This window comes from Trachemys scripta, chromosome 8, assembly GCF_013100865.1.
Source record: "Trachemys scripta elegans isolate TJP31775 chromosome 8, CAS_Tse_1.0, whole genome shotgun sequence".
NCBI lineage: Eukaryota > Metazoa > Chordata > Testudines > Emydidae > Trachemys > Trachemys scripta.
The window spans coordinates 52,028,891-52,042,734 of NC_048305.1; the positions used below are offsets into that span (position 1 = coordinate 52,028,891).

The 13,844-nt window shown below is 52.0% G+C and overlaps 1 protein-coding gene across 7 annotated transcripts in view; it reads left to right on the forward strand.

The window, feature by feature from the left end:
* AXDND1 (axonemal dynein light chain domain containing 1) overlaps positions 1-13,844 on the forward strand; it is a 74,374-nt gene that overhangs the window by 6,462 nt on the left and 54,068 nt on the right. For all 7 annotated transcript variants that reach the window (XR_004646884.1, XR_004646885.1, XR_004646886.1 and 4 more), the window contains exons 4-8: positions 10,179-10,279; positions 10,968-11,076; positions 11,978-12,060; positions 13,175-13,231; positions 13,355-13,463. Coding sequence is in view for 4 of the 7 variants with exons in the window: in XM_034779693.1 (XP_034635584.1) it covers positions 10,179-10,279; positions 10,968-11,076; positions 11,978-12,060; positions 13,175-13,231; positions 13,355-13,463 (459 nt within the window). In the remaining 3 variants the exon portion in view is untranslated. The remainder of the gene's footprint in view (positions 1-10,178; positions 10,280-10,967; positions 11,077-11,977; positions 12,061-13,174; positions 13,232-13,354; positions 13,464-13,844) is intronic.

The following is a 13,844-nucleotide window of genomic DNA, read 5'->3' on the forward strand; positions in this document are numbered from 1 at the left end:
TGCACAAGTGTTGCAGCATATGTGTGGGGCCCACCTCTTGTCCTGATCTCCAATTTTGCAGCCAAAATAAAGGTGATAGGCTTTCTTAACCATAGTGGTTATACTGCGCTTTTGTGATGCAAAAGTCACTTCACCACAAACATAGCAGAAGTTATCTGCACTGTTCACACAAGTACGAGGCATCTCTGCTCACTTTGGCTAAACAGAAATGTGTCCCTTTGCAAAATCAAACACTGACAAATAAGAGAGCACGACACTGTATGATTTCTAGAGCTGATATAGGGCAATTTGTTCAGCAGAGTGATGTAAGCTTCGTTATGACAGCATCATCCATGACTTCTAGGAATAATATGATGCAATTTATATCATGTATGATGCAATACCAGCTTCAGATTGCATCATTCATTGTTTTGCCTAAAAAGCAAGTCCAGTCCAAACCCAGTCATAGATTTATTCATAGATCCAGTCAAAGATGTATTTTAGTCATTTCTGGTTTAAATTGAGATCCCTTCCCTTTATAACTCACTTATCCGCCGCCATTCCCAAGTCAAGGGTCGTATATACTGACCCAATAGCATATCTTGAAAACTAGAGCCAATCAACAATTTTAAGCATCATTTTTGTTCTCAGTGACCCAGAATTAGTAAAGTTTGACTACATTTATTTCAGAAGCATTTTGGCTGTAGAGCAGTGTTATAGTTGCTCCTCTATCCCTACTGTGGTAAGGTATCTTCTTTGTCTCACCAGCCTCAGAACTTCTCCCTTTAGCAAGACAGGCCTGTGGTAAGTCAACCCCTGTCTGCCGCACTGGGGCAGTCTTAGTCTTCCTCCTTCGGTGTTCCTTCGGCCATATTTTCTTGGTAGGATCACCCCTTAGATCTATAACAAACAGAAGGTACTATTTCACCAAACGTCAATACAAGGGAGATACCTTCCCCTGCCTCCTCATTGGTGTGGGGTATCATCCTGTGGTTTGCCCTGGGGAGTTAGTCCTTCCCCTACTAGGTGCTCAGGCTTGTCTGTTTCCCCTATGGGAAGAAGCACAGCCTCTCCTTCTAGAGATGCTTATTTTCCCCGCTGCCTTACTTTCCCCTATGGGAAGGAGGAAATGGGGCATGGGAGGGGCTTTAAAAGGTCTCAGGAAGCCCTTAATTGGATGCAGGTATTCCTAATTGACCTGTGGTAACCCCTTCTCAGCTAATCCTAATTGACCTGTGGTAACCCCTTCTCAGCTGATAGAGAAGAGGATCTTTAACATTCTAGAACTTACACCCACCCACTTCCCTGGAATTTCAATAGGACACCACTGTCCTGTGGGTGTGGAGCTACTGCTGCTGGGCCCACAGTACCCTCAGTCTTGGTCTGGGCCAGCCCCCCTTGCTGCCTCGCTAGCTAGTGGTCATCCTGGTTGCTGCTGCTACTCCTTGTGGGGCCCTGCTGGCCTGCTTTCCCATCTCTGTTTCTGTTGCCACATGTGGGGTCTGTCCTGCTTGCCTGGCTGCCTGATCCCTGCCCTTGGACTGGCCCTCCCTTCCTCTGCTCCTTTGGCTGGTGGACCTTCCCACCCTCTGCTTTGCCTAGCAGCCTCCCTGCAGCAGTTTGCCCTTTTCCCTTTCTGCCTGCATTTGCCCCCAGCAGTTTTTCTGTTTGTTTGCCTGCCCTACCCCAGTCCTTAGGAGTCTGTTGGTTTGTAAACCCAGCCCTAGCCCCTGCAGTTAATCCCTGTGGTTTTCTGGCCCTGCCCCCAGTCTGCCTCTAGCCCATTCCATTTTCCCCTTGCCTTCCACTGCCCCCCTTGTCTAGTCCCTTCATTCTGTGCACCCTTGTCCCCTCCCCACATGCTTATGCCCCTTCCCCCTTTATGTTGAGTCCCATTGTACAATGCACCACCCTCTGATATTGTAGTCCTTCCCCTTTCCCGTGCAGCCGAAGGAGCCAGTATTCCCATCTCTTGGCAGTGATTGTGCTCCCCCTCTCCTGCCTTGATTGGCACCCCCATGCCCCCACTTTTTGGCACCCTTCTCCCCTGCCTGCAGCGTCGTGGGGAGGTGTGGTTTGGCCTCTCCCCTCCCCCCTTCAGTGCTCATCCCCATCCCCACCAATTACGGTGGGGGGAAGAGTGGGTGGGGTCTCCTGGATTGACCCTGCTTCCCCTCCTTCGCCTGCCCCCCCATCTGTCCCTGTGGCAACCCTCTTGACCGCCATTGCCAGACCGCCTGTCATCGCCCCTGCTGGGGCACCGGCAGCGGCGGGCACAGATACGGACCCCGTTGCTGCCAGGCCTTCTGTCTCATCCAATTCTGGGGGAGCCCCCCCAAGCTGGTAGAAAGGGCCAGGGGGAAAAAAGGATACAAGCCGTGCCCAGAAGGCCAACCCCCCCGTGGTAGGGGCTGTCCCTTCTGCCGCGGCCCCACCATCGGCTGCGGCCAACCTGCCCCTTCCCTTGCCATCCTCTCCACCAGCTCTGGGAGCATCCCTCTCTTGACCCCCAGAGCGTACGTCCAGGTGGCCGCAGCCGCTCCACCTGCTACCTCATCATCTAACCCGGCCACTGCCTCCGTTTCCATCCCTGGCAGCCGGGGCCCCTTTCCCACCCTAACCAGAAAGCAAAGCGTCCGCTGCCTCCTGGTGCCCGCATCGCCCCACGTAGAGACCTACATGTGGGTGTTGGCAAGGGTGGTGGGCCCAAGGCCATGGTGGCAGCCTCTAAGATGTACGGGAAGGTAGTCGTCTTCCTGGCATCGAAGGCCACTACCCAGGAGGCAGTAGAGAGGGGCCTGGCATTGGGGGGCATGTACGTCTGCCTCGAGGCCTTGGGGGGCCTGAGAATATGGGTGGTTTTCACTTCCATCCCACTCTTCCTTCCCAATGCTGCCCTTTTGCCTTTCCTTTCCACCCTGGGAAAGCCCCTGTCGGTGATTAGCCCTCTCCCGCTAGGCTGTAATGACCCCACCCTCTGTCACGTCCTCTCGTTCCGCCGGCAGGTGTAGATTCAACTGCCGGTGGCGGTGCATGATCGGGAAGCACTTGAGGGGTCCTTTTTGGTGCCCCACCAAGGGGCCCGTTACCAAGTGTACTGCTCTTCGGGGCAGGCCCAGTGTTACCTCTGCCGGGCGATGGGGCACGTCCTGAGGGATGCGTGGGACCCCTGAGCCGGACCTGTCATCACTGGTGACCCTGGTTGTCTGGCCCCCATGGTCGCCCTTCCTCCTCCCCAGCCTGTCATTCCCTCCACTCGGCCCTCAGGGTAGCCCCCCTGGGTGTGCCCAGACGAGTGGGCGGGCCTCGCTTCTGTCGTGTGCGGTTCAGCAGGGCCTGTGGAGGAGAGGGCAGCAGGGCTACTACTGGGCATGGGAGAGGGCTTGCCCCAGGGGAAGCTTTCTCTTTCCCGTGTCCCCCCATCCCATTGCCTCCCTGACCCTCTATACCATTGCCCCTTGGCCCTGCCCCTGTTGGCCAGCCCTCCGTCGACACCTTAGAGGGCTAGGTTCTCGTCCAGGGAAAGCGGGGCAAGTGAAAGGCATGAGTTCAGCACTTCCCCCTTGATGCGGAGGAGGAGGAGGCTCCCCGTAAGACCAGGAGGGTGGCCTCTGATGCCAAGCCTTCTGTCACACTCCCTGATAGTGTCCAACACCTAAAGCCGCCTGGGGAAGTCATGGCATCATCGAGAAGCAGTACCGCCCCCCTTCTGGAGTCCCCTTGTAATCTGCGCCCCCCGTCAGTACCGAGGCGAGTGTTGCCTCGGTTGCTGGCGGGGAGGATCCAAGGGTAGCAGGTGGGGACTTCCATTCCATCTTCGAGGAGATCAAGGTCCTGGGTCTGACCACGGTCACCCTGGGGGAGGACAACCCCCAGCCAGCAGGCCTTGATCTGGGCGGCAGTTCAATTACACTAATAAATCTCCAGGCATGGATGGGCTGACCGTGGAGTTCTACCATGTGTTCTCGGATGTCCTTGTCCCGGACCTCGTCACCGTCTGGGCCGAGTCCTTGGAGAGCGGGGTCCTCCCCCTGTTGTGCAGGTGAGCTGTGCTCGCCTTGCTACCAAAGAAGGGGGACCCCTGCGACCTTCGGAATTGGCATCCTGTCTTGCTCCTCAGCACAGACTGCAAAGTCGTAGTGAAAGCCATCTCGCTGCGGCTGGAGTCCATGCTGCGGGGCGTGGTCCATCCTGACCAGATCTACACCATCCCGGGCCGCTCCATCTTTGAAAACCTGTATTTGGTCCGGGACCTCTTGGAGCTCAGGTGTAGGGAGGGTCTGTCATTCGCCCTCCTGTCCCTGGACCAGGAGAAAGCATTCAACAGGATGGACCCCGTGTATCTCCTGGGCACTCTGTGAGCGTTTGGCTGCGGATCCCAATTTGTGGGTTTTCTCCAGGTGCTGTATGCCTCTGTGGAGTGTTGGTCAGGCTCAACTGGACCCTGACCGAACTGGTCAGCTTTGGGCGAGGGGTACATCAGGGGTGTCTGCTGTTGGCCCAGCTGTATTCTCTGGTGATCGAGCACTTCCTCTGTCTCCTCCACCGGAGGTTGACAGAGTTGGTGCTCCAAGAGCCGCAGTTGTGGCCGGTCCCATTGGCGTACACCGATGACGTGCTTCTCGTGGTCCAGGACCCAGGCACCCTGGTGCGGGTGGAGGCCTGCCAGGTGATCTACTCAGCGGCCTCCTTCGCCTGGGTCAACTGGGTCAAGAGCTCTGGCCTGATGGTCAGGGATGGGTGGCAGACGAGCTCCCTCCCACCCGCACTTCAAACCATTCAGTGGAGCGCGGGTCCACTGCTCTATTTCAGCATTTATCTTTCTGCCACACATCCTTCTCTGCTGGAGAAATGGCAGGTTTTGGAGAGTAGGGTGGGTGAGCGGCTGCGGAGATGGACAGGACTGCTCCAGTGCCTCTCCCTGCGAGGGAGAGCAGTGGTGCTTAACCAGCTTGTCCTATCCATGCTCCGGCACCGGCTCAATACCCTGATCCTGGCCTCGGGTTTCCTGGCCCACCTCCAGAAGATAGTTCTGGAGTTCTTTTGGCCAGGACTGCACTTGGTCTCTGCAGGGGTCTTGAGTCTTTCCCTGGAGGAGGGAGGAAAGGCCTGATCTACCTTCGCACTCAGGTCCATGTCTTCTGCCTTCAGGCCCTGCAGAGACTTCTTTATGGTGCACGTAGTCCGGAGTGGAGCACTCTGCGCACGCCTTCCTGCGCCACTTCCGAGGGTTCCGATATGACTGGCAGCTCTTTTCTCTCCATTCGAGATATCTTCTGCAACACCTCTCCGGGCTGCCGTTCTTCTACCAGGACCTCCTCCGGACCTGGAAGCTGGTCTTGGCAACCAGGTCCGTGGCGGCCGCTGAGAGGGTAGATCTCCTCGCGAAGCCCCAGTTACACAATCCCCAACTCAGTGTGCAGGTAGCGGAGTCCCCCTTGGTGCGCCAGAGGTTGGTCCTGGCAGGAGTAACAAGGATCGGAGACCTCCTGGACTACGACCGAGGAGACTGGGTGGATCCCCTGATGCTCACTCAGCATGTGGGGCTCTCCACTCTTCGTATTCCCTGGCACTTACTTCAGGAGGGAAGGGCAGGATTGTCGCCCGTCTCTCAAGCTTACCTTGAGCAGGTCCTCAGGGAGGATGCTCCCCGCCCATCCCGGGCCCTCTGGATCTTTTTATCGGGCCCCTGTTCCGTGAGCCTACTTGGCCGCCCCACCCTTAAACCTCGAGCTGGCTGCATGACCTGCATCCGGTTCGCTTTTGAACCACGCCAAGGGCACATCTGCACATGCTCATGCTCTGTACTTTCCATTTCCTCACCCTCGTGTCCCGCCCCGATACCAAATGGCGGGACTTAATGTCATCTGTCAAGGATGAGGAATCCCGGTGGGTCAGCCAATATTCCATCCTAGTCCCGCCGCCATCTGGGAATATCAGCTGATGGCTCCTCCATGCAGGGCTGAATTAACTTTTTGTGGGCCCAGCACCAAACATATTTGTGGGCCCCCATGGGGCAAGGTGCAGGGGGGCGGGATGGTCAGTCTCCAAAGTGAAGGGCGGGCTGGGGGCAATGAGGCACAGTGCGGCGGGAGCAGCCCCGCTCTGCGCAGCCCAGAGGGCACTGTTTACAAACCTGCAGCTGCCAGACGCACACTGGCCTGCCCAGCCCTGTGCTGCCAGCATGCCCCTTCCCCTTGAGGGTGGGCCCGCACCACACCACACTCCCTGCCCAGTACCCCACCCTTTTGCCCAGCACCCCGTCACCCAGAGAGCTCCACCAGAGATCTCTATGCCCAGCCCCCACCCCTCCCAAAGACCTCCCCAGCTGGCCTCCCACCACAACTGCACAGCACCCTGCACACCACACCGCTCGCCCGGCACCCCCTGCCCATAGACCTCCCCACTGCCCACCATCTTCCTCACAGTCCCACCATCACAGCTGCACAGCACCCCATATTCCTGGGGGGATTCTGCACCAAAAAATTAAAAATTCTGCACACAATATTTTAAAATTCTGCACATTTTATTTGTCAATAAATAAATGTGGAGGCTCTAACATGGCAGTGGGGCACAGGCCACTGGTTGCGTGGCGGTGGAAGATTACCCTGCAGCCTCCCTGCACCCCACCGCGGGACAGGGACTTGGCAGTGAGGTTGCACCTGACCCTGACACAGTGCAAGGGCCAGGCCTGCCCCAGAAACACCCTAGGGCCCTTCCCCCCATGCCAGCTGCACCAGGTGTGGGTGAGCAGGCCCAGCCCGGTAGCAGGATCCAAGTGCAGAGGGACTTAGTGTGGAGGGATCCAGGTGGGGGTAAGAGAGTTCTCTGTGGGGCAGTCTGGGTGTGGGCGGCTCAATGGAAAATCTGGATGCACAGAAGCTCATTGGGGGGTTCCAGGTGCAGAGGCAATGGGCGTTTGCAGGGGATCTAGGTGTAGGTGGTTGGGGCTCAGTGGGGAGGGTGTTGGAGGGGCTCAGTGGGGTGGTACAGATGCAGGGGAGATGGGGCTTGTGAGGGTGAGGGTTCGATGGGCCTGCTTAATAGGGAAGCCCCAGCTTCTGCCAAGGGGATGCCATATGCTGGGCTCCAGCTTTCCCCCTGCCCCTGCTTCCCCCATCCCCTTCTATTCCCCATTCCATGCCCCTTCCCCACTGGTCCATCTCCTCCCCACCCTACCCCCTCCCTGCCTCTTTCCCCTTAGTCCCAGCCTGCCTTTCCCCACCATGGGCACTCACTGTTGTACAGAAAACAGGATGGCTCCCAGCACACAGCAGGGGAGCTCAACCAGCACTAGGACCCAGAAAGTGGCATCTTCTGAGCAGCACCCTCTTTTTTTCAGCCGGGCAGCTCTGCGCTTGCAGAAAGAGGGGGAGGCAGTGGCATGTGACTCCATGTACCCCCATGCCTTGCCTCTGTTTGGGGGCAGTGCCCCCCAAACTAAGCCCATAGGTGTTCTCAGCACCAGCAGTGCTGCAGGCTCAGCCCATAGGTGTTCTTTGCTTCTCGGTCACTTTTGAAAGGGAAGGGAAGGAAAGAAATCTGCAGGGGATCTGTTTTCATTCCCCCAGGAGTACCCCATGCAGAACCTGCACTGCCCAGTGCCCCACTGCCCCCAGACCATCCAGAGACTCACTCCCCCACGCCCTTCCTGCCTCCCAGCCACACTCACTGGTCTGCTGGAAGTGACTACGTCCATGCATGGGCTGAGCCTGCAGCACTGCTGGTGCCAGTCAGGGATCCCTCTGACCCTCAGAAGCAGCACAACCAGCCAGGACAGAGTGGGAGCCTGGCCTGCCCCAGCCAGACTCCTTCAGGACCCACATGCCTGGAGGGGCCCAGCAGGGCCGTCCGTAGAAATTGTGGTGCCCTACGCAGGCCCCCCCCCCCCTAGGGTGGTCGGCTGGCCCCAGGCCAGGTGATTGCAGGGCGGGCCCGACCCTGCACTCATGCGGCAGCGGGAAGTGGAGTGACCTGGCCCCAGTCCACTCTGCTCTGCTCTCCTGGCTTCCAGCCTTGGGACTGTGGGGCAGGGGGGAACCGCCCCCCAGCACTCACCGGCGGGATGTAGCTCAGGGGAAGGGGTGGAGTGGGGGCGGGGCTGGGGCAAAATGGGTGGGAAGAGGCGGGGCGGAGGAGGGGTGGGGGCAGCTTTCCTGGCCGGCTCAGCTGGCTGGGGGATTGGGCTGGAGCAACAAGTCCGGATAATGGGGCCCCTTTTTAGTGTGGGCCCGGCGCCATGGTAAACCCAGTACTGCCTTCATGGAGCCGTGAGCATGGGTGTGTATTTGACATGGTTCTCCTCCCACCTCTTTATATATGCACACCTCATCCATGTCCCCAAAAAGTCACGGGACCTCCTTGTCAACTTCCTCCTAGCGATGGCCAAGGTGGCTGTCTATAACACCAGGGAGAGGATGTTGGCTGAGGGGGTTCTCTGCGACTGTGGGGCCTAATTCCGATCCTCCTTCCATTCATGCATCTGGGCAGAGTTCCTCTGGGCCACGTCCACCTGGCTCCCTTGACACCTTTGAGGAACAGTGGGTGCTGTCCAGGGTTCTCTGCTTGGTGTCCCCTTCAGGTTCCCTGTTTTTGACCCTTTGACCTTCACACCGTCCTTGTTATTTTTTTCATTGTCCCCTGTAATTACTTGAGTTTCTGTACTCTGGATTCTCCCCGTAGGCTGGGGGAGGGTCCTTTAGCTGTGGGTGAGCATCCACTTCCCTGGAACCCAATAGGAACACCCTCTTGCAGCTGGCCGGCCTGACTTTGTCACTACTGAAAGGTCAGCTGTGGATGTTTCCCAACCTCACAACATATCTCAGTAACAGATATAGCAATACTTCATAACTTCACATTCAATTATAGTGCATACAATTCAATAGGATATTAAGGTTCAACAGATCAAGACTTTTAAAATGATACTTCAGAAGGCATGCATTGTACAAAACATATCATAATCACATGATAATGGTGAATATGGGGGTTCCAGCATGCTACTTTATGGTACTGAGTGTCACAGAGGTCCAGTTTGAGACATGTTGAGATGGCAGCTGGATGTTCAGGGAGAGATATTGGAGAAACACTGAAGATGGATAGGGAGATGTGGAAGTCATCAGTATAGAGTTGATAGCAAACTCTGGAGAATGACTGAGAGGGTATGGTAGAAAGGGATTGAGAACAGGGTCCTGTAGAATAGTGGCAGAGAGAGGGAAGAAGATGGGAAAGAGAGAGAGCAAATGGATGCCAAGTGATATGTGGCAGCAATGAACAGGGTGAAAAGACAAGATGGGGTCCCAGGCAAGAGTCTGTCATAAATGGGAAGAAGGGGACATAACTCCAAAATGTTCAGAACCACAGAACTATATAAACCAAGCCCTTATGTGGACTCATGGAAACCTGTCAAACAGGTTATGCTATATAATTAGGGCCCTTTGTTTCTGGTTTTTATTTTGTTTAAAATTCCTAGGAAAGTTAGTGTTTAGTACACATATTTAAAAAAGGGGTGAAAATCAGTGGCAAAAATTAACTTCACAGTTTTCTGGGTAATTGTCGGGATTAATAATGGGGAATGAGAGAACACAACCCCCCCCCCCCCCCCCCCGCCCAGAAAATAGAGAAGAAGGCCAGTGGGTTAGCAGGAGAAATGGACAGGGACTATCACCGGGCTCCCTGTCCATCTTGCTCCCTCACTGCACAGGGGAAGCAGATGTGGCTGCACTCAACAGCTGGGGGCCAGCAGGGGGCTCTGTCCAACTGGGGGGCCAAATTGCAGCCTTTCACTCCCTGTGGGCCTGTTGCTGCAGTGCTCAGGTGGTCTCAGCTGCTGGGACCAGACTTCCTGCCTGTCTTGCTGCCCCACTGTGCAACTGTAGCAGTCACCAACCAGAGGTTACTCTCTTCTGTGCAGGCACCCTGTGCCTGAATACTGAATTTTTCAGAGAAATTCAGTAAAAAGCAAAAATGAAGGGCCCTATGTGTGATATGTGTAAAATTGTTAGTAACCATTTTGCTGTTTGCCTTCTATTATGTTAATATTCCTAGTAATATCTCCCTGTTCTCTTTCTCTTTCTCTGAATGTCAATAGTATTGTTCTCTTCAGCCATCTAGCATAGGCGACTCAGTTCTTTAGGTAACCCCTGGAATGACCTTTGACCTTAGGTTTTCACTGAGAAGTGATATTTGTGCTTGCTCTTCAGGGGAGCATGCGTGTCCCAGATGGGCTCTGGCAACATCCCATTCGCAGGAACAAGTTCAAATACCTCATAGACCATCCCATCTGTCTGACGGGAGCTGGAAGGTAAGTGAACAGGGGGTAAGGGAGATGGTGAAAGTGGAGAAAGATGAGGGCTGGGAACATCCCTACTCTTCATGTCTAATGGCTGTGATAAACACTCTCGTGTTGGCTGGGAAATAAACAAGTGGAAGTGCTGCCCAACAATCTGGAGAGATTTTTCAGGGCAAGGTGTTTTCCTTTGAGATCAGTAATTCTTTTTGGAATTACTCTTTTCCACAGGAGTCAAGTCTTACACATTTATATAATCCAGGATTGCTGTGAGGAAGCCCTGCCTATATTTAATAGATTTGGAAGAGGATGCAGCTCTCCTATAGCCTTATGGCAGCTCCTTGTAATTTAACATTGCATTAGTGATGCCAGAGAAGTGGTAATGTTCCAATCATATGCTGTCCGTACCAGAAATTAGACACACACATATTTTGGCACATCAGTGGCAACAAGTCTGAAAAGCAACCCCCTGACCAGTGTTACTGCAGACAGTAGTTCCTAGCAGATTCAACTTCAATGAAATGATTAAGATGGCTAAAAATATCAGTGTCACCCTTCATTGGCCAAGTGTGATAAGATTCCAGGTATAGCCTTCATCAGGATGCACAGAATAATCCTCCCTTAGACTGTAATTAGCATTAGGAGAGAAGTGGAGTGCCTGGTGATGAGCTCAAGGAATAAGCACTTTCCTCTATTTCCTCAGGGATGTCTCGTTTCTATATGACATAGCTGGAAAAGAAGATGAAAGAAAGATGTCTCCAGCAAGCCCTTTAGCTGAACCACATCGTTATGGTTCATCCATGACTAGTGCTGTGAGTGCTAAAGTTTGATAAATCTTTCTCATTTCATTTGAGCCCTTGAACATAGAGATCAAAAGGTTTCTTCACCAGTCTGAAACCCTGCTAATTCTTCTTTACCTTTCCCAGTATTAATGTATGTTTAAGAGCAAGATATTCATAATAATAGTCACTGTGGGAATGGTGGAAAGTGTAATTCAGTTACTCCCTTTCAGCCTGTCTCAGCTGGAGTGCTTGCAGAGAATGGTGCAAGAGCTCTGGTTTCGTGGGATTTCAGTTCAAACTCTATCAGGTCTAGCTTTTTCCAGCCATAATTATTTTAAGCAATAATATAGCCACACTAACTGTAATGGGGGGCCAAGCTGGTCTTGCAGGCATAACTGAACAGAATGCTGTGCTTCCATTTTGAACCCTTCCATTTTGATGTGGCTATAAAGATTTTAAATTTGAACCAGCTTTAGGTGTAGATTTAGGGGCAGATTTTCAATTGCACTCTGCATTGCTCTAACTCTGTGAGAGTTTGGCTGATGTTGATCTGTGTTGGATTTAGGCCTGGTTTCCCACCCAGCACAGTCTTTTAATCTGTTACCCTTTGATCTAATAACTCACTGCTTTTTTTTTTTGTGGCTATACAATTTCTTCAGCAGCAGAAAACCTCCCATCTCACAGTCGGAATTCACACACACGTTTATTTTATGTCATTAATTTACATTTATTTTAGATTTGTGAAGTGCACCAATCATCCAGGTTCTCAATACATATATGGAGAAATGGGAAAGCAGTACAAAAAGCTTCTGCATAAGGCTTGCTCTGTAAGCAACCACAACAAATATCCATTCTGGGGGATAGTGGGGGTTTGTGTGCAGCTTTTACCAATGTGTTTCATGTTCTGATGTCTCCGTTCTGTCCTTTGCAGACAAGTGTAGCAGATAGCCTGGTCCCTGAAGAATTTCACATAGTGAAGAACAAAGGAGTCTTAGGCTTGGAGTATTATGATGAGTGAGTGCTTGTATGGTTTACAGAGAATTTTCCTCAAGGTTTAATGGCCTGCCTTGCACTATAGAGTGGGGCAAGGTAACAAGGCCAAGAACACTGGCCAAATATATGCAACCTAATCAAGGGGTGAATAGTATATAAAGTCTGGTTTAGCAGTTGTGTTAAGAGCATATCTAGAAAAACAGCTGCAGAAGAGATGTCAGGCAACACCTGTCCCCGCAGAGCTGTCTGAGCAATGCTCTTACATCCATTGCTGTGTGATGGCTAAAGAGGGCCAAACCTCTCTTTTTTTTCATTCCACTGACTACCTCTCAAGAACTGGGCTGTCAAATGTATTTCTGGTTGGGTCTGAATGTGGCAGTAGAAATCTGATGAGACCACGGAATTACAGACATATAGGGTTGGAAGGGTCCTCAAGAGGTCATCTTGTCCAGTCATTTGAGGGCAATGCTGAGAGACTCCTTAAAGTCTTTGTTGGCTTTTGTATGAGTTTAATTGGAGTGTGTCTGTATGAGTTTAATTGGAGTGTGTCTGTCTTTTTACACTCTATCTACCTTTTAGAACTGCATTCTGCAATAAAGCTAGACAGGTTCTCTCATCCCACATAGTGGATCTTCAGTGCCGCAGTTGAAATCCTGAAGCTACCCCCTCAGGTTTTCCACCTTTTAGTCTTCCTAGCTGTGAGGCTTGAATTGAGTTCACCAAACTTTGACCAAAGAAGTCTAAAGAGAGCTCTTTTAAACCCTCAACACCATGCCTTAAATTTGTTGGAGTCTCATATTCTCTTCCTTCTTTCTCCATCAGGGAATAAAAGACAGAGATTAGGAATTAAATCCCAGACTTCTGAGTGGCAGGATATATAATGTTGTTAATATAAGTAATATTAATAATAATATTAGTATTGTGTTATACTTTTTTATGTATTTGTATTATGGTAGCACCCCAGACATGCACCAGAAGTCCATTGTGCTATGTGCTGTACAAACACAGAACAAAAGGGCAGTCCCTTCCTCAAAGAGCTTACATTCTATACAGCACCTTTGAGGCAGTCCTGAATTCTACAGCTAGGCCAGAATATTGTCTGAGGCAGGTTTCAAAATTTATGTTTGTTTTACAGTAAATACACAACTCTACTTGAAGATAGTGAAAATAGATTGCGGCTATTCCCATCCATGTGAGTACTGCCCTGCACCACGTTGCTATTAGAAAAAGTGACAGTATGGATTTAATTTCTGTGTAATACCTTGTAACATTTTATATAAACTAATGGCACTTCCTTTCTACCCTGGAATTTTAGGAAACCATCTGGGAGATTAGAGGTCATCCAGCTGATGAAGGTGATGGACACCATGCTGGAGAAGGCTGGAGTAGATGATGAGCAAATTGGGATAACAGGACCTTCACAGGTAATGTCTTGTCAAAATCCTGAGAAATAACATCTCCTCTACACTAGAGTTTATCCCCTGCAATATTTAAGTGGTCTCCCAGTTGTCTGATTCTAATGCTATACGCTACTGTGGGTCTGCCTTCTCATCCTGGTACTACTAATGGAGACTGTTCCTTGTTGAGGGTGTCCTCTTGGGATTTGGTCTGATTTATGAAGACTGACAGGTTGGCTCCAGGGCATTAGGTGTTGGACTTTCCTGGTGCAAATGTTGCCAACAGGGGACCTGTTTTGAATGGCTAGTGTGAAAGAATTAAAGCAGCAGATTCCTGATCTCCTGATTGTGACTACAAAAGGAGACCGAACACTACCGATGCACATTGACTGGAGATGTTAAATGCTG